The 20,728-nt window shown below is 52.4% G+C and overlaps 1 protein-coding gene and 1 long non-coding RNA gene across 5 annotated transcripts in view; both read right to left on the reverse strand.

Moving 5' to 3' along the window:
• Window positions 1-3,996, reverse strand: part of TFDP1 (transcription factor Dp-1) — a 40,250-nt gene extending 36,254 nt beyond the window's left edge. For 2 of the 4 annotated variants that reach the window (XM_019443824.2, XM_019443822.2), the window contains exons 1-2: window positions 3,850-3,961; window positions 3,091-3,162 (exon numbers count right to left, since the gene is read on the reverse strand). In XM_019443824.2, the coding sequence (XP_019299369.1) occupies window positions 3,091-3,102 (12 nt within the window). In that variant the 5' untranslated portion in view covers window positions 3,103-3,162; window positions 3,850-3,961. Of the gene's footprint in view, window positions 1-3,090; window positions 3,163-3,421; window positions 3,444-3,849 lie in introns of those variants that run through there. The other 2 variants (XM_019443823.2, XM_053907821.1) reach the window with 2 other exon arrangements.
• Window positions 3,997-14,357: 10,361 nt separating this feature from the next.
• Window positions 14,358-19,077, reverse strand: LOC109264029 (uncharacterized). Its single transcript, XR_002078539.2, has 3 exons — window positions 18,963-19,077; window positions 16,743-16,910; window positions 14,358-15,056 (listed from the first exon to the last, which is right to left on the reverse strand). It is a non-coding gene; the product is annotated as an uncharacterized LOC109264029 (long non-coding RNA).
• Between the last annotated feature and the right edge of the window lie 1,651 nt (window positions 19,078-20,728).

Here is a 20,728-nt window from a genome sequence, read left to right on the forward strand (position 1 = left end):
TCGTTGCTTCCCAGCTGGCTCCTTGGAGACAAGTGGCAGGTCTCCACCCTCACACGCTGCCCCGGCCAGAGAGTAAAGCTGGGGACGCGGGAGGGAGAAGGGGCCTTGCCACAAGCACACCCAACTGCAGCCCACTCACTGCAGCCATGCACCCCTCCAGGTGAAGAGACACGCTTGCAAGATAAAAGGCCAGCTACTAATTACCAGGGAATCAGGCTGATTTTCACATGTTGCTAGAAAACGCAAGGCTTTTTTAAGCAGAGGAATTACAGTGTTGTGTCTTGATTTCCTTTTTAAACACATGCAAATCTTTATTTGTTCTAGAGACAGAAGACACAAAGTGCAGTCGGTGCCAGAACACCTAGGCTCCAGGTCCAGGCTCTTGGAGCCCCACACACCCACCTCCAAGCTCTTCCTGACCTCCCATCTCCATGAAACAGCACTGTTTCCTCATAGGCCCCGGCCCCCAGTCACCCCTGCCCTGCCTTCCCATGCCCCAGCCCAGTGACCCGCCCCCAGGTCCCCCCCATGCCCTCCTGTCCCAGAGCGCCCCCCCCATGCCCTACTCCTGGCCCCTCCGTGCCCCAGCCTCCCATGCCTCCCCACTGCCCCTAGACCCCTGCCCCTAGACCTCCTGTCCCCAGGGCCCCCGCATAATCCCCCTGGGTCCCCTCCATGTCCTTAGTCCCCCTCCGGACCCCTTGCCCTCAGGCCTCCCCATGCCCCCAACTCCGCCCTTCACCCATGCCCCAAGCACCCCAACTCGTCTGCCATCTCCCACCACCAGGAGCTTCAGGAGAGCAGAACAGCACACCGTGCTCCCCGCTGGGCACAGGCACTCCACAAATAGCAAAGGACGGATAGGATGGACACGTGAACAAAACAAGCAGGCCACCCTCGACTCGGGCATTTCCACCTTGTGCCCACAGGCCAAGAAGTGAGGCAGGCACATGGCACACAGAAACCAGGGGGCCTGGCTCCTGTCAACTCCAAATTGAGACACACCTACTATACGAGTGAAAAGATACAAGTCTTTCCGGCATCAAGCCCCTCCGCCAGAGACGCAGGTTGCAGGGTTAGCCTGCAACAGTAGTCTGCGTGCCTAGATGCCCATCCAGGCCACAGCGTGGCCCACGGCTCACCTGTCAGGACGGCCATCACTGTCGCTGGCCCCACGCCCACCACCCCAAGTCAACAGGCTCAAGCCGTCTGCCTATTTCCTGGGCAGCACCCCCAAAACCTGCAGGGGCTCCTGGGCCTCCACTGGAGGGAGGAAGCTGCCATGCCACCTTCCCTCATCCTCCGCACCAAGTCTGCTTGGCTGAGCCCTCGCCCGTCTCCTGAACTTGTTCTCCTTCACGGTGACCCCTAGGACCTAACTCCAGCCCCCTCCAGCCTTCCAGAGACCCCAGAACTCTGTAAAGCCGGGGTCCCAACCCATGCTCTCCAACCCGAGGGGCTGGGCTCCCGCCTGTGCTTAGGCTTTGACCCTACATTGAGCTCCAACTGCTGACACTGCCCACTACTCCCCACCACTGGCTGCCAGAGTCACCTGCCCAAACTTAGACGTCACACCCCACGTAAGGCAGCTGAGAAAAGGCTAAATGCCTTTCCCTGGACCACGACCCCATTCCAGTCCAGTCCACCAGCCCTGCTGAGACCTGGTTCCAGCCACACCTGACGTCCCCAGCTGTCGGGACTGGTAAAGCACTTCATTTCTGCTTCTCCTCACACCACCTGTCAGCCCAAACGGCTCCACTATGCTCATGGCCCCCAAGCCTCCACCGCGCCACCCCTCGTGCTGCAACAAAGGACGGTGCAGAGGCTACTTCTGTGACCGTCAGAGGAGATGGCAGTGGCCTTGACTGTCTTTGCATCCCCAGAGGCCACCACGAACTCCAAAGAGTCACTCAGTTAATAAAGAAACATGGTTCCCATAACGCACAATCCGCACTCTGGCACAGGCTCCCTCCGACACACCGACATCACCTGCCCCTGAGCACATACCACTGCCGGGCACCTTTGGGGGATAATTCCCAGAGAAAAGGGCATGGCCACCAACAAATGTAACCAGAGGCGATAACCTCAGCCTTGAGTCGTGTATGGATCATGACTTGAACCTCAGCCACAGCGCACAGGATGCAGTATGTATTCACACACTCTCTGCCGGACTAACCCCAGCGCTGGAGAGTGGGAGCCTAACATGAGTGCGTGCCTGACCGTCACTGAGAGCAAGCCACATGTTCACTTAGGCTTTCTGGAGAACATTAAAACCTCTGAACTAAAGGTAAGGCTTACACCTATGATTTGGTTCCACAGACGTGAGACACATTTTCTCTACATCTCATGTTCCGGGCAGACGCAACTCATCTGGACCATACCTGCAACCTGTGCAACAGGTAAGAGACACGCAGCCCCCTTCTCCTGATGCTGACAAGACAGCACATCCCCAGAGGCACGGAAGGTAGGCCTGGGCGAAAGAAAGCGCAGCAAAGAACTACGGGATCAATAAAACACACTATTTTTGAACCTAAAAGCCAGTTTTTTGGAAAAAGTTTCAAAAAATTATTCAGTGTATTCTACAGTTTTGTGACAAATCCAGAAAAAGCTAAAGTAGAATTTTTCACTTTTCATGACTCACCAAATTTCATTTTTCTGAGAAAAAAAAAAGGGGGGGGGCGGCCAAAGCAAGTGCTTACCGCTTTACGGATGAAAGGTGAATTAACTGCCTACACCCCACACAGAACAGGTGCTCAGGGTCACTGCACACATGGCCAGCCCCAGTCTGGGCACCTGACCTCACCTAACTAAGGGTGTCATTCTACATAGCAATGGAACTAGAATTCACGCTGCCTGCAAAGACTAAGAAAGTCCGTGGTGTCACTCAGGCGCCGCAGAAGCGAGACACGCACATCCACAGAGCCCACCGGGTTCCGTACATCCTTCCACCTTGAACCCGTTTCACCTGCTCCAAGGTCTGAACAGAAACTGCACCGCAGCTTGTGCGTCATGGCGCCGAACCAGGTGGGGAAAGTACGAAGGACGTGGTGCCAGGGAAACGTGTCTGTAGCACGAAGCAGATATACTTACATCTTTTGCCATGTTACCAGATCCGTGAAGTCGATGCTATAAACGTTCACCCTCCAGAGAAGACTAATTTTCCTGGTAAGAAAGAACAAAAACCAAGAAATGAGTAAGAACCGAAAACCAAGTGAATAAATCATTCACGCCTGGCCCCGCGGAACCGCCACCCCCAAGGGACCCTCCGGGTGGCAGGAGCCCTGCTTTCCAGACCCGCAGCCCATCCTGGGGGCAGCTGCCCGCCGGCGCCGCCCGAGAGCAAATACAGCCCCCCCCTACACCCCGCCCGGCCCACACAAAGACCCTGCCACCCCCGGTCCCCCCCCGCACCCCCCGCCACCGTGACAGGTGGTCTTCCGGCCCAGCGGGCCTGTCACCCGGCCGCCGCCGCAGCCGCCGCCGCCGCGCGCGCGCGCGCCTCCCGCGCCGGAACCGGCAGTCGGGTCAGCACCGCCCCCACCCCGCGCCGCGCCCGCGGGGGCCCCGACCCCGCGCTCGGGCCGACCCTGGCCCCCGACCCCGCCGGGCGCTCGCGCCGCTGCTCCGCGGGACGCCCGCCCGCAGGCCCCGCCCGGGACCCCGACCCCCGACCCGACCGCGACCCCGCCGGGCCACCCCGGAGTCCCCGACGGCGGCGCGGGAGCGGGGCGCCCGGGGCCCAAGGCGCGGGAGCCGCGGAGCCGGCGCGCACACGCGGCGGGACGGCGGCAGGACCGGGGCGGGCGCCCCGCGCGCCTGCGCCCCCCGCGGGACCCCGGCCCGCCGCACCTGGCTCGCTCCGGCGCGCGGGCACGGGCGGGGTCCCGGCGGCGCGCTCGGCCCCGGGGTCCCTGCCCTGCGAGGCGCCGGCGCGCGGGGCTCACCCTGCGAGCGGGCGTCGGGCGGCGTGACGTGCGCGGCGCGGCGACGTGACGTGGGCGGCGGGCCGGCTCCCGCAGCGCGCCTGCGCGCCTTTTCGCGCCTTCGCCGCCCTCCTCCTCCTCCTCCTCCCGCCGGTGCGGCCCGCGCGCGCTCCGAGGGGGATGGGCTCAGCGCGGGCGGGTGCGGGTGAGTGTGCGCGTGCGCGCCGGGCGGGGACGGAGACGCAGAGCCTGGCGCGGAGACGCCGCGGTGCGCGCGCTCTTGGAGAGGGGATGGAGGTGTGCGCACACCTGGATCGGAGCCGGAGGTGTGCACGTGCCGATGTGCGCGCACACTGGGAGAAGAGTCGGCGGAGTGTACGTGCCGGTGTACGTGCCGGTGTGCGTGCACGCTCAGAGAGGGGTCGGAGGTGGGCGCACACCTAGGGAAGGGCCGGGAGTGTGCACATGCCAGTGTGCGCACAGACTTGGAGAGGGGCCAGGTGTGTGCAGGGGTGGAGGAGAGAGAGGGTCCACGGGTATACGCCAGGGAGAGAGGAGGCCAGGTGTGTGCACGTGCACGAGTGTATTTGTGGGTGTGTGTTCATGCAGGCGGAAGGAGGGTAGATTTTGTGCGCACAGGCGTTTACGTGGAGAGGGGGGTTGGAGTGTGCACGTGCAGGCGTGCATGCCCTTGGAGGAGAGAGGCGGAGGTGTGTGGACGTTTTGATAGAGGCCAGCTGTGTGCATGTGTGATTGCACACAGAGGAAGAAAGGCCGGGTGTGTGCTCACGTGGAGAAGAGGTGGGCAGTGTATGTGTACACGTGTGTACGCGTGCTTGTGGAAGAGAAAGGCCAGCTGGGTTTGTGCCGTGACTGTATTTGCGCATGTGCGTGTGTAGGTGCACAGAGAAGATTGGGGGTGCGTGCCCACAGTCCAGAGGGCCCTGACCACCTGGTGTCCACCTGTCCCTGCCGGGCCAGCGATCATGCCCACACCCAGCCTGAGCCCGAGTCCCCACATCCTGGTGGGGTGCTCAGGAGGAAAATCAGGCAGCCAGTTTTCTCATCGCTGGGTGGGCCTGGTGCACCCCAGGCTCTGGAGACTTCTCCCTGGAGCCCACCACCGGCAGGGCCAGGGCCCCCAGGGTCTAGAGACCCAGCAGAGGGCCGGCTGGAGTCCAAAGTTCAGGGCTGCAGCATAGTGTGCGGTGAGGAGCACAGCGCAAAGGCCTCTCTGCCCTGTGGGGGCAGCCGTGGTTCCGTTTCACGTCTAGTCCTGCTTCCCTGCCTGCTGCCTGACCAGCCACCTCACCTGTTAACACCACACTCAGCATTGGTTTCTTCTGGAAGACAGCAGAATGCTGCACCTTCTTTGTTCTGATTAGCACACAATGGGCACCAAAGAAACGTGGATGGTGGAGGTGATGGGGAGAGGCAGTCCTGTAAGTTCCTGCCTGGAGGACGTCGTACTTCTCTGCTGGTGCAGCTTATACAGTTCTTGGCCCCTTAGCAGGTCCCTGGGGTATCCGAACCCGCAACCTCCGTGTTGTCCCTCCAGTGGTCACATGTCCTAGCTCCATTCTCCTTGCACAGTATGTCTTTATTTTTTGCTGTATTTGAGTATTTGCCCACAGGCTAGAGGCCCCACTTCAGCCCTTAGACCCTGTACATGGGGCATCAAGCCTCTCGGTGAGAGCTGGGGGCTCAGAAAGAGACAGGATCAGAATCTTAATCCCCCCACGAATTCAAGATTCTGGTCATTCCACAGTTTTCACACAAGACAGCCACCCCCAGTACTCTAAGTGATGTCTGTAGAGAAATCACGGTAGTGAGTGAGACAATGCCGAACTCGCAAGAGCTACCATGGCAGTGAGACAGCTCGAGAGGCCCTGGTTTCCTCGGGGAAAGAGCAAAAAATTGGAGTTGTTTTTTGCCTCTCGCTGAACACCTATTTCTGTGTTCCAAGGTAGCATAATTCCTAAAATTTTTGGTTGAAGATCCAAATGTTTGTGGCCACTGCCCTGCCTTGAAGTCTCTAGACTAGATTGCAGAAATGCCTCCTTCCTGATGAGCAGTGAGCCTGTGACTGCCTGCGTCCACCTGACCCCCCAGTGTCCACTCTCTATCTGGGGCAGGGGTTGTTCGGGAAGCATGACTTTTAGCGATGCTTTCATTCAGGCGTTGACTTACCCCCACCTCAAGTAGCTGGCATTCAGCCGTGATTGTCATGCAGGCTACCGCGTGAAAGTGGTTCTGTTCCGGGTTCATGAGAACAAAATGATTAGATCCTTCCCAGAAGTCCTCCTCTCCCAGAAAGCTCCCTTTTTCTCTGTGTACCTGCCCTGTTGAGTCTCAGGGCATGGTACAAACCCTTACCCCTGCACCCCTACCCCCATTAAACTGTCCTTTACGGACAGAACAGTTTCTAATCCCTGGAAAATTGTAATGCTGTGTTTGTTAAATACCTGATTTGCCTTTGGTTCCCTCCTTGATGACACTGGTCCTGTCTTCAGCAGTTTCCTGTTTTCCACCTTCTTGGGTCACTGTGGCCATGGTGACATCAAGAGGTGGGAAGACAGAGGCTCATGGGAGGTATGTAGGAGAATGTTCCCAATATGGACAAGTGACATTTTCTCATTCTTTGGTAAAACATACGGACATCTTTAGAAAACTTTGCTCATTGTGTGTTTCATAAAACAGAAGTAAATCAGTGTGCTTACTTCACCTGGAGGGACATCCCTGGCCCTCTCCAGAGAGGTCACTGCTTCCAAGCCCCAGTGACAGATTCTGTAGCCGCCACCCCTCCACCCCCACACATGGAGGCACCCAACTCGTCCTATGTCATGATTCATTTTGAAAATGTCTGGTCAAATTCAAAGTCCCCCTCTTGGGAGGAGGGCCAGTCCTGGACCCTCTTGGGTACGATGCTCCCAGCACTTACTCACATCTTAAAAGACTTGCACTTGTTTGCAGGCTGAAGCCCCAGCCCTTTGGCAAGAAGTCCTCAGATCTGACAGATTCTAGACCAAGGCATCTAACTCACTCCGATTATCTCCCCAGCCTGTTTACTGCTTGGACACATGTCCTTTACTCCTCCCCTGCAATGTTCTCTGGCTTCTGCGGTGAGAGAAATCCCCATCCGTCTTCGCCTTTTAACTACACAGTCCTTCTAGAGAGTTCGTTCTGTGAGACTTCACACTACCCTGGCTCCGAAGTCGACAAGATTCGGGGTGCCTGGGGGGCCTAGTCGGTTAAGTGTCCGACTCTTGATTTTGGCTCAGGTCAGGATCTCACGGTTTGTGCAGATCTCTGCACTGATAGCATAGAGGCTGCTTGGGATTCCCTCTCTCCCTCTCTCTCTGCCCCTCCCCCACTTGCTCTCTGTCTCTCTGTCTCTCTCTCTCTCTCTCAAAATAAATTTTAAAAACTTAAAAAAAAAAAGATGTCAACAAGATTCTTTTCTATGGACTCCTACAATGTGAGGTGGAAATACCCATGTCCCCCTATGTCATTTCCTTCCTCCATAGAATCCAGATACTGTCACGGGGCATGAAAGCACCAGAGAATATGGTGGTTTGGGGAAACTTGATCTTATGTACCACTGAGTGCCTCCAGGCACTTCCCTGCTACCTATCCGCTTACCTCCCAGGTCAGAGAGGGGCCCCCAGCCCACCTGCCACAACGAAGCTGACAGGAAGAGTCAGACAGCCTCGGATAATCTTCAGCCCCTCTGATGCTCAGATGCCTCTAGCTGAGAAATAAGTAGATAGAAATATAGGTCTTCGGTAAGAAGACAGACCACAGTTTCAAAAGTTTTCTTTCCTGCATCGCTCACTCCCCACACTCTGAGTGCCGATATTGTACAGATGAACAAGATAGAGGATTGCTAAATGAGAGGCAGAGTCACACAGTCTGGGCTCAGAAGCACCACGCAGGGGCCAAGGAAGCGGGGCTGCCCCCCTCGGCCTGGCTGGGGCCACAGCACCAATGTGCAGACCATGCCTCGGAGACCAGAGCGCTTGAAACCAGGCCCACGTGGAATTGCTGGGACCACAGCACCGACGTGCAGACTGTGCTTCGGAGACCGGAGCACTCGAAACCAGGCCCGTGTGGAATTGCTGTTCTGGAGCCAAAGTCGTGTGTAGGGGCCTCAGAACGGGAGGGCTTCCTCCAGTTCTCAGCTTCTTCCCAGCGGCGGTGATTCTCGGGCTTCCCTGGGGGTGGAAGAGGGTAGCACCTGTCTCCTGCCGATATTAATGAGACCATATTTCCTAGATGTAAGGCATTCAGATACCAGTTTCCAGAGTGCAAGTGTGTGCTGCACAGAGCTTTCCAGGGGATGTTGAGGGTCCTTAGGGATACGGAGGAGCAAAGTCTGACCCAAGAGCCCAAATGCAGAGCGCTGGGCCAGGACAAGGGGGTGTGGGCAGCTGGGGCAGGAGGGCCACACAGGGCAGTTTTGGTCCCCCAAGAGCCCTCCAGGTCGGGCAGCAGAAAACAGCATGTCACTAGGCCCTTGAGAGTGCTTTCTCTCCTCCCTACACTCCCGCAAGGGTCCGGCACAGCTCACACCTGAACTTCCTCCGTCTAGGATGGCTGCCCTCTACAACACAGCTTCCCTTGGGGAAAGCCGTTTAAAGCCTTGGCTTCGTGGACACCCTGGTGGGCCACCAAAGGGAGGCCGGAGGCACACAGCTTCACGGTGAGGCAAATGTCACTTGAGACAAACGATCACCAACTCCTGACTTCAGCAAACCGTTCCTCCTCTGAGCATCTGCCAGTGCAGGAAATGGACGATGTCCACCCGCTCGTACGCACTCGAAACCTAGGTAGAAGTCAAATGCCTCACTTGCCCTCAGTAACTAAAACAGGTCACCAATTCAAAATATCTTGACTTCTTCCACTTTTTTCCGTCTCCTCTGCCACCCCGCTGCCACCCTACCATCCTCTTCCCTGACGGCTGGAAAGTAACTCACCTCTTTTTCCTTCCTCCAGTCTCGTCCCACTCAAATCTCCCATCTGTCCAAGAACCAGAGTGTGGGACAGCAGTGGAGCGAAGAGTCTTACGTGAGCCTGGGCCCTGCTGTCCCCACCCCCACCCCTGGTGTAGACAGTCTGCGGGGACCTCACCCTGGAGAGGGACCCAGGCTCAACTGACACTCTCCGGGCACTGCCGTCCCCCACGGTGTAGACAGTCTGCGGGGACCTCACCCTGGAGAGGGACCCAGGTGCACCTGACAGTCTCCGTGCACTGCCGTCCCCCACGGTGTAGACAGTCTGCGGGGACCTCACCCTGGAGAGGGACCCAGGCTCACCTGACACTCTCCAGGCACTGCTGTCCCCCGTGGCGTAGACAGTCTACAGGGAACTCACCCCAGAGAGGGATCCAGATGCACCTGAGATCAATGTGTGCTCTGCTGTTTTGGGGTTGAGTTTTCTGCATGTCAGCTAGGTCCAGTTGGTCTATAGGTTGGTGTAGGACCTCTGTGTTCTTGTTGGTTCTGCCCATTTTTGGAGGCAGGGTATGGATGCCCCTATGTTATTGTAGAACTGCCTATCTCTCCCTTCAAGTCTGTCAATGCTTGCTTTGTTTATTTAGAAGCACAAATGTTTAGTGTGCGTATACAGTATATGTATTTTTAAAGTTTTATTTATTTAAGGAATCTCTATACCCACGTGGGGCTCCAACTACAGACCCCAAGATCCAGAGTTGAATGCTTTTCTGACTGAGCCAGGTGCCCCTAGTGTGTATATCTATGTGCTTATAATTGTTATGTCCTCTTGTGAACTCACCCTTTTATCACTGTTACAGGAGACAAGGGCGGCATATTATTATTATCATCATTATATAATGTGCTTTGTCTCTTGTAACAACTTTTACTTAAAATCTGTCTTGTCTGAAATTAGTGTAGTGACCCCATTCTCTTTTGGTTACTAATTACAAGTAAGACCCTTTTGTATTCTTTCATTTCCAACATGTGTGTGTCCTGAGACTGAGACAGTATGTAGGTGGACCCTGCTTGTGGTCCACTCTGCCAATCTGTGTCTTTTGATGGGTGAGTTTAATCCATTATATAAGAATACATGATTTGCTCAATAGGTAGGTTTATAATTATTTTTGTGCATTTGTCTTTTAAATCACGTAGGAAATAATAGGTGAAGTTACAAACCAAGAACACAATAATTCGCCCATGTGTTCCCCCTCACCCCAGATCTTTGGGGCCTCTGGCTGTGTCTAGGCTCTTTCTATCCCACCTCAGGGGCTCTCTATAGCATCTCTTGGAGGACAGCCCTAGTGCAAATAAACTTTCTGCTTTGTCTCTCTGGAAATATGTCACTTTCTCCCTTATATTTTAAGCACAGTTTTTCTGGATACAGAATTATTTTTTTTTTTTATTGTTTTTAACATTTTATTTATTTTTGGGAGACAGAGGCAGAGCATGAGCGGGGGGGGGGGGGTGGGAGAGAGAGAGAGATACAGATCTGAAGCAAGCTCCAAGCTCTGAGCTGTTTGTTAGCACAGAGCCTGACGCGGGGCTTGAACTCATGAACTGCGAGACCATGACCTGAGCTGAAGTCGGACGCTCAACCGACTGAGCCACCCAGGCGCCCCTGGATACAGAATTCTTGATTGGCAGGTTGTTTGTTGTTGTTGTTTCTCTCAGCACTTCAAGTATGTCCCCGACTGCCTTCTGGCCTCCATGACTTCTGATGGCAAATTGGCTCTTAGTTTCACTAAGAATCCCTTGTAAGTGATGAGTCACATCTCATAGCTTTGAGATTCTCTGTCTTTGTCTTTGAGTTTAATTGTAATGTGTTTGAGTGTGGGTCTCTTTGAGCTTATCCTGCTTTGAGTTAATTAAGCTTCTTGGATTTATACTCATATCTTTCATCAAATTATACACCATGACCAAGTGGGATTTATTCCAGGGATGCAAAAAAATTTTCAACATAAGAGAATCAATGTAACACATCACATTAATAGAACAACACACACACACACACACACACACACACACACACACACACACACGGATATCTGTTAGATGTCAGTGTTCATTGCAGTATTATTCACCTAGGTTGGAAACAACCTAGGTGTCCATCTGAATGCATAAATAAAATGTGGTGTATATATATATACAAAATGGAATATTATTCAGCCATATAAAGGAATGAAATTCTGACACATGCTACTACGCCGATGAACCTTGAAAATATTATGGTAAATGAAATAAGACACAACAGGACAAATAGTGTATGATTCTCCTTACATGAAACGTGTAGATTGGGCAAACTAATAAAGACATAAGGTAGATTAGTGATTACCAGTGTCTGAAGGTAGGAGAGAATGGGGAGTTACTGTTTAATAGTTACAGAGTTTCTGTTTTGGGTGATGCAAAAGTTTAGAAATAGGTAGTGGTGATTGTTGCACAACATGTGAGTTTAATTAACACCATTGAATTGTACACTTAAAAAAGGTAAAATGGCAAATTTTATGATGTATATTTTACCACAACTTTAGAAATTAATAATATACCAAAAGCCATTGACTTGTACATTTTCAATGGATGAATTGATGGCACATGAATTATAATCTCAATAAAACTATTTTCTTTGAAAAAGCTATGAAGACAATTTGGGGCACAATTGGGGAAGATTATATATGTTCCAAATATTAGATTAGAGAAGACATTGTTATTTTGCTAGGTGTGACAATGGTATTGTGATAGTGGAGGGGATTATCTTTTTTTCTTAGGAGAGGCATGGTGGTAAACTGAGTTACTAAGCATGATCATGCCAGTACTTTCCTTTTGAATGGTTCAGGAAAAAAATGTGTGTGTGTCTTTCAGATGGCAGAGGAGGGGCAGGAGCAGGAGAGAGATAAAGGAGGGGGGATAAATATGGCAAAATGGTAAACACTGTTTAGATATGGGTGTATATTTTACAGCCTCACTGTATTTTGAAACTTTCAAAATAGTTGGGAGAAAATCCCATTCTATACAACATTAATCAGAAGGTTCTAACCAATGCAATAAGGCAAGAAAAAGAAATTGCAAGGCATAAATATTGAATAGGAAGAACTTAAGCTGTCTTTATTCTTAGATGTGATTGCATATGTGGAACATCACAGGAATCTACTAGAACTAACTAGTAAGTGTGGCAGATTCTCTCTATATGCAATAAAATCAATCCTCTCTATGTATGCAATAAAATCAATGTTTCTATATAACAAACTATTGGAAAAAAATTTTTAATATTGTTTAAAATAGCATGAAAAATATCAATTTATTGGGAGTTAATTTAGATGTGCAAAGTCCTATAGGAAAAAAATATATAAAACACTGCTTTAAAAAATCTAAAGTAGACCCAACAGGGGGCGCCTGGGTGGCTCAGTCAGTTGAGTGACCGACTTCTGCTCAGGTCATGATCTCACAGCCCGTGAGTTTGAGCCCCGCATTGGGCTCTGTGCTGACCACTCAGAGCCTGGAGCCTGCTTCTGATCCTGTGTCTCCCTCTCTCTCTGCCCCTCCCCCCACAGGCATGCTCTGTCAAAAATAAGTAAACATTAAAAAAATTACAAAATAAATAAAGTAGACCCAACACTTTGGGTATACATTATATTCTGGGATTGGGCGACTCAATATTGTTAAGCTGTCCGTGTTCTCCAAACTAACCTATGGATTCAATGTCATCTCAGTCAAAATTTCAGCATTATTTTGGAAGAAATTAAAAACTTGATGGGGGGAGATTTCACTTCCAGAGCAGTTTTAGGTTCATAGCAAAACTGAGCACAAAGTACAGAAAGTTCTCAGATACCCTCTGCCCTGCACCTGCACGCAGCCTCCCACTATCCAAATTCTGCACCAGAGTGGTACCTTTGCTATAATCAGTGAGTGAACCTACATTGACAGCATGATCGCCCAACGTCCATGGTTTATGTTGGGGTTCACTCTTGGTGTTGGACATTCTATGGTTTTGGCAAATGTATGGCATGTGTCCACCATTATAGAATCATACTGATACTGCCCTAAACAGCTTCTGTCTTTCCTGCCCACTAACTCTCAGCAACCATCGGCCTTTTTATTGTCTACAGTTTTGCCTTTTCTAGAATGTCACATACTTGAAATTATATACTACATAGCCTTTCAGACTGGTTTCTTTCACTTAGCAATATGTAAGTTTCCTCCAGTGTACCACAATCTGTTTATCCATTCATCTACTGAAGGATGTCTTAGTTGTTTCCAGGGTTTTGCAATTATGAATAAAGCTGCTATAAACATGCGCATGCAGATTATTGTGTGGACATGTTTTCAGCCCATTTGGGTCGATATCAAGGAGCATGGTTGCTGGGGCGTATGGTGAGAGTATGTTTAGTGTTGTGACTGCCAAACCATCCTCCAAAGCGGCTGCACCTTTCCCGCCAGCAGTGAATGAGAGTCCTGTGTCCTCATCAGCACGGCCGTTGTCAGCGTCAGACTCTGGCTGTTCCAACAGGTGTGCCCTGGAATCTCACTGTTGTTTTTCTTTGTTTTAATTTATAATTCCCTAATGACATGTGATGTGGAGCATCTTTTCATTATGCTAATCTGCTGCACATATTTATGGGGTCTATTTCTGGGCTCTATATTCTGTCCCATTGATCTATTTGTCCATTCTTCTGCTAATACCACACAGTCTTGATTACTGTAGCTTTACAGTAGGTCTTGACGTTGGACACTGCCAGTCCTCAAACTTTGTTCTTCTCCCTTAATAGCGTATTGGCCATGGGGTCTTTTGCCTGTACATATAAATGTTAGAATCAGCTTGCCAATATCTACACAGAAATTTGCTGGAACTTTGATCGGGATTGCATTCAATCTATAGAGACAGCTGGGGAAAACTGACATGCTGACGTTGTGAATTCCGTTTCATCAACATGGACTATCTCCCCATTTATTTAGTTCTTTGATACCTTTCATCAGAGTTTTATAGTTTTTCTCATGCAGATCTTACACATGAACTTTGTTAACTGTATACCTAAGTATTTCATTTTGGGGTTCTAATGTAACTGATATTTTGTTTTTTTATTTCAAACTCCACTTGTTCATGGCTGGTAAGTGAGGTAAGTGATTGACTTTTGTATACTGACCTTGTATCCTGTAATCTTGTTATAATTGCTTATTAAATCCAGAATTTTTTGGCAACTATTTCAGATTTGCTACATAGGCAATCATGTAATCTGCAAACAAAGAAAGCTTCATTTCTTTCTTACCAATCTTTATACCTTCCTTCCTTCCTTCGTTTTCTTTCTTTTTCTTTCTTTCTTTCTTTCTTTCTTTCTTTCTTTCTTTCTTTCTTGTTTTCTTTCTTTCTTTATCAAAATTTAAAACTCTCACTCAGCAAAAGCAAGTTTAAAAGACATCTATAGACTGGGGAAAATATTCACAGTAGATATATCTTTCTTTTTAAGTTTATTTATTTATTCTGACGGGGGTAGGGGCAGAGAGAGAAAGAGAGATAGAGAGAATCCTAAGCAGGTTCTGCGCTGCCAGCTGCCAGTGCAGAGCCCGACACAGGGCTCAACACCATGAACCGTGGGATCATGACCTGAGCTGAAATTAAGAGTTGGCCACTTAAACGACCGAGGCCACCCAGGCGCCCCAACAGTAGATCTAATAAAAAACTCATATCCAGAATATGCAAAGAACAATGCCAAAGCAATAGGTAAAACAAAAAGAACTCTGTTAAAATTGTCAAAAGACTTGAACTATGTTTAACTGTGTTAAAGAAGAAATCCAAACAGCTAAGAAGCATGTGAAATGTTCACAACTTCTTTAGCAATGAGGAAAATGCAAATTAAACCACAGTAGGGTACCATTTCACACCCAAAACCAAGGGATTGATAATAAGAACTGTTGGCCAAAATGTGGTCCAGCTGGAACTGTCATACCTGCTGCAGGAAATGTTAAACTCTCTTTGGAAAACTGATCGGCATTTTCTAATGAAGTCAAGCGTACAAGTGCTGTGATCCAGCAACTGCAGTCCCAGAATGTACCCGAGAAAGGTGAGGGTGCATGTCCATCAGGAGGCATCTTATGCGACGCTCACAGGAGCAGTGTGGGTGATGGCCCCGGTGGCACCTGCTGGGTGCCCCTGCGGTAGAAAGGAAAGGAAAGCTGTGATGGAGTCACACTTGGCAGGAAGGTCTGTGGCCACAGGCGAGAGTTGGGTCCAATCCTTCACGCTGCTTTGATCAAAAGTCAGCTGACACAAATGACTGCATCTTGTATGAGTCCATTATTATAAAGTACCAAGAGAGCAAATGAACCCAGGTCGCCTGTGGTTACTTGTGGGCAAGAGGACACGGGGGGTGGGGGGACAGCAGGGGGGCTCTGGGTGTTGATAATGTTGTGCTTCCTGATCTGGGTGTAGGTTCAGTGAAAATTCATTAAGCTGTGAACTCCTGGTATTTTCAACCTTTATGTACGTATGTGATACTACAATAAAAAGGTTTTCAAAATGCCATTTAGCAAGAGATCAAAAAATGTGAACTACCTAGGAATAAATCTAATGAAAAAAATACATAAGACTTCTTCACACGAGTCTACAAAAAGTAAAGAATTAAGTAAAGGGAAGGATCTGCTCTGCTCACGGTTTGGCAGAGACAGTATCATAAGTTTGCCAGTACATGCACATGGGATTTGATTCTCAGTCTCGTTAACTGTCAGGGAAACGCCAATGAAGGCCAGCCACAGACAGAAATCAGTGTATTCCCATTTGATGTGCAAATCTTACGAAGTCTGACGAGAGCAAGTATTGGAAAGTCTATGGACCAGCAAGTAGGGTGTAAATTGATGCCATCACTTTTGAGGATAATTTGGCGTTATTTTCTTAGGTGAAGCGACTCCACACGCTACTGCCCAGCCATGCCACTTCTCAGTGTGTCCCGGGGAGCATGCTCAGCACCAGTGTTTACACTGACAACCAAACACGGTTCAAATGTCCAGCGTCAGGAGTCCCAATAAACAGTGAGGTGTACCCCACAACAGAGTAAGAAACACCTGTGAAAATGAGTGAAGTCGAGCGTCCCTCACGCACACACATGACACAGTATGCTGCTCACGCAGTTTAGAACCAGAAAAGACTAAAAGCACACATGTACATAGGATGTATGGGAGGAAACAAAAGGGAAAGGGTAAAGAGGGCGGTAAGCACCAACCATGGAGGAGCAGCTACTTGGGGAGATGTCTGTCCTCGACGGGGTGAGGTCACACTACTAATTATGTTCCGTGGACAAATGGAACGAGTCAAGCAGAGCTCAGTGCGGCTGCTGCAGAGACAAAGGTCGTGACTAACCTGGGCTCTCACCTGAGGGCCAACGCCCAAGAGATCTCTGCTACTTTAACCCGACCTCCGCCCGCTCGGCCCTGCACACTCTGGCCTCTGGGACCATTTCAGCCTAAGTTGGCCCTGCTCTCTCCCTTGGTCCCCATCCTTCTGTCAGACCAGAGACTCGAAGGAGACCTTGGGACTGTTTTCCTTCTTACTTTATACGGTTTTATTAAGCAGTGACTCCCTTAATAACTGTCTCCCTTTTTTGGTATTTTCTGTATTTCCATATAAACATATAAAACAAAATCTTAGTTTTAAAAATCCAGAAAACGTCTCTTAGTATGAAGGCTGGAAACTGACGGTTGGCCCTATCCAAGATTAAGAAGGAAAAACAAAACAAAAAGCAAAGAACGTTGCCAACGTTCAAAACCCACAGGCCTGCATCCAGAGCTTGCTTGCAGGAATCCGAGGCTCTGGCCTCAGAGGGGTAGCAGCCCCCAGGCCCACCTGCTGCCTGGCCGCTGCTGCCCCGCGTGGGTGTGAGACTCCTCTCTGCCGACACTGCCTGCCTCCAGCGTGTGCTCCGTTCCTCTTTGGTGTCCTTACAGGAGAGAAGACTCCCCACAGCGGCAGCGAACTGTCCCCTCTAACGAGCTCCTTTGGCTGATGAGGAATCTGCAGTGGAGAAAGGAAATGCCCTCTGCAGGCCAGTCCCAGCCTGCACCGTGGAGCAGCCCAGAACCTGGGGGCCTGTGTGGGTGTCACGGGGGCTGTTGGCTCAAAGAGCTGAGACCTGTCCTGCTGGGGACGCAGGAAAAGAAGGCCACAACGGAGCCAAACTGGAAACCAGTGGAGAGCAGACCCATTTCGGGGGCCACTCCAGCTGGTGCTGAGAGATGCTGTGCTGGGCAGTGGAGCTGGGGCACCAGGTCAAGGTCAGGTGGGGCTGGGGGGAGGGGTGGTACCTCCCATAACCAAGCAGAGCCCAGTGTTCTCTCCCTTTCTCCGATTTGCAATGGTCCAGGCAGCAACAACAACGTGAATGCTAACCCACCTAATCCCCAGCAGGACAGTAAGGATGCAAAACAGTTTCTCAGGGAACCTCTAACTCATCTGCCCTGTGTCACTCTGTCCACATCACATCTGGTAGATTATGCCACTAGAGTCCCTGGACCCAGCAGGGCTGGTGAGTGGGGGTGCCCCCCCCCCCAACCAGGCCTGCTGACAATGGTCTTGGAGCCCCAGGCTGTGAGCAGGAGGCCCCTCTCCCTCATCAGCAACTGTCCCTTCAGACCTGGCTACAGACCCAGACCCAACTGGTGTTTCCACCCTCCCACACGTGACTGATGGTGGCTGTTTCTGTGGCAGGTAAGAGATCGTGACGTGTGTTGGAGAGGGCCAAGAGCCCTGACTTCAATTCTAGACCAACCTGAACCCTGACCAGGGACCAGAATTCGAGCAGCAGGTATCTGAACCCTGCACAGCAGCCTACACTAGCACATTGGCTAAAGGAGGAGCAAATGTCCAACATCACTGAAGCTGAGGTGGAAACGTGATGGTCCAGAGTGTTGCTATTTCGTAATAGCTTTTCTCTCTCCCCTTCCTCCTCCTCCCTCTTCTTTTTAACTCTCGCATTTTATCACAAACCTTGTGGAACAAAATGAAAATCCCTTGCCTGGCATGGGCCTAGAGCAGAGATCACTGAAGTTCATTTAGAGAACTCCCAGGGATTTCCAAAAGTGCTCTCAGCATTAAGCCATTGAGGGAAATAGAGGTGCCTTTTTAAATCCACAAATACAATAATAAAGTAAGATGCCATTAGTCATGTGTTCTCACTAGAAGAGAACCGTGGGAGTCTCCGCCTGCGCTGAGCGAGCACTGGGCTTGTTTCCTGCCTCCCACACCCACTCTGGTGAAGCCACATGCTGCGTTCGCTTCTAACCAGTGTTTAATAATTTTCATTTTTAATTCCAAGAGGTTTTTAATTCACGCCGCAAGGGACAGTCTATATACAGCAGGAATCACAACTTTGCACCGAAGGCGCAAGCCGGCCTCCTGCTCCTGCGGCCCCGCCCACCTGCCCGCCCCACCCCTGCGGCCTCAGGCCTCCGAGCGGATGGACGGAGACCCAGCTACACCCCACTACAGTCCAGGACCCGGCCTCCCAGACGCCTCGCCCCCCCCCCCCCCCCGACTCTGCCGCTGACCACCAGCCGCAACACGGCCCACTCTAAAACGAGGAACGTGAGAATCTCTAATGCGAGTTCCTGGGCGCAGTTGCTGGCTGTCCGAGCCCAAGCCAGCCCCAGGTCGGCCGCGAGCGTGCTGTGCGCGCGGTGAATGGTGCGCAGGGGCCCAGAGGTCAGCGGCTGGGCGTACGTACGCAGGCCGCGTGCTCGCAGGCCGCCGTCTGCCGTCCACCTGTCACCCATCCCTGTCCATCCGCGGGCGCGCACCGTCCTCTGTCCACCTCTGACCTTCTACTCACGTTCGTCTCCCTGCTCATTTGTCCGCCACCGCCCATGTACCTACCTCCCCGCGCACACACTTCGACCCGCAGAAACGCACAACTTTGGGCTCTGTCACTGGGTCTAACTTTTCCTAAACCGCCTGTCTCAGGTGGTAGGGGGGGAAGGCGGCAGAAGCATAGGGGCGTCCTGGCCAAGCTGGGGGGACCCGGTGAACCAGCGCGCCGACCGCGCTCACCGTCCGCCCGCCTGCGCTCACCTGCGGGTCGGCTGCCGCGGGCTCTGGTCTTGGGGGGCTGGCGCGCGGAGCGGCCCCAAGGAGGCCCGGCCCACCGGCCCCGGGACCTGGGGTCCCCCAGTCTCCTGACCCCGGCCCCGCCCCCAGCCGGGATCCGGCCCCGCCCCACCCCACCCTGGCCCCGCCTCTGCTCGAGGCCCAGACCCCATCCGAGCCCTGCCACGTTCACCCGAAGCCCCGTCCCAAGCCACGCGCCTCTAAAGGCCCCGCCACTGTCCCTCCCCCATCCCAGGTCCCGCTCAGCCCTAAGCCCGGCCCCTACTGGGCCTCGCTCCGCCCCGCGAAGCCCCGCCCACGCCAGGCCAAGCCCCACCCCCTTCCCAAGCCCCGCCCCGGCCGAGGCCCTCTCCTCACCAGGAAGGCCCGCCCCGCCCGAAGCCCCGCCCCACCCAGGGCAGCACAGGTGCCAGGTCCCACAGCCTCAGACCCACATGGGGTGGGCGGGGCTTCTCCAGCTGGGCCTGCAGGTGACTGGCCCAAGGGCTGTCCCTGGTCGTGCTACACAGTGTCTCACGAAGCCCTGCAGCCACACCAGAGCCAGTCCTCATTCCTGAGCGGGCACAAGAAGCCTGTGTCAGTGTCCCCGGACCACGGAAGCAAGGCACCACAAACCAGGCGGCGTAGAACAACAGAAATCTAGTTCCTCCCAGGGCTAGAGGCCAGCCAGGGTGCCAGATGGAGGCGTCCCTGGCCAGCTATCCCTCTGCAAGCTCTAGGGGAGAGTTCTTCCTGCCTCTTCCAGCCTCCCCGGGGCTGACGGTGGGCCGTGGTGTCCCATCATCCCCTCTCTGCTGCTTGCCTTCTTCCCTTTGTAGGTCCCGCTGTCTCTGTTCAAATGTCCCTCTTCTTATAGGACACCAGTCACTGGGTTAGACCAGCTGGGGACACAGTCCTTCCCACAAAACCTTTGGGGCATCATCCTGCCCTCCAGCAGGCAGCCTCCGCTCTGATGTTCCAGCGCAGACCCCTCTGGGTTCCCCGTCACACGGGGCACTATCTGGGTCTCCAGCCAGCTACTTCTGCTCCTCTGTTCCCTCCACGGATTCTGTTGCATGTCTCTGGGAACGGCCTAATGCTCTCTGGCGTGCACACTTCTCTACAGAGGGCCGTTCTCAGGCTGTGCCCTAGCGGTTGGTCTGCATGTCCACACAGACTGTCCCATGCAAGAGAAAGAGTTTGCTGACTTTAAGTAATTCGGAAGATGTGGATGAGCAGCACGGAGGAGGCGACATTAGGGCTGCAAGCCAGCCGGTACCCAGGAGCTGGAATGCCCACCAGCCTCCCGAGTATGGTTGGTGCCGGACCGCGCAGGACACTTGCTGCGTGGGCTCCCTCAGCAAGGTGAAAACATTTCTCCCACACACGGGAGTCTGTCTGGCCAGACGACTCAGGGTTGGCTATGCTGCCATGTGCTCACACTGACCCCTCTGGTTTAGTGTCCAACAGTGGCGGCTTTCTCTTTCCCGCCCCCACTACCTGCTGGTGGAGGTCCTCCTGGAAGAGGAGGTGCTCACGTATTTATTCCTTGGCACGAGTGTGGGCACAAGTGTTCTCTCCTGTGTCACCACGCGTGTGGCTGCTGCCAGGGTCCCTCCTGTGGCCACTGGCAGTGCCTTTAGGTTAAATGGCTTATATTTTTTAAAACCCCTGTTGCAATGGGAGGGTGTGGCAGGACAGGGGCAGGAACGGACACAGCACGTAGCCTCTGGGTGTGAGCCGAGCTGACG

Source organism: Panthera pardus, unplaced genomic scaffold (genome assembly GCF_024362965.1).
Source record: "Panthera pardus isolate Hobbes unplaced genomic scaffold, ASM2436296v1 HiC_scaffold_1, whole genome shotgun sequence".
Lineage (NCBI taxonomy): Eukaryota > Metazoa > Chordata > Mammalia > Carnivora > Felidae > Panthera > Panthera pardus.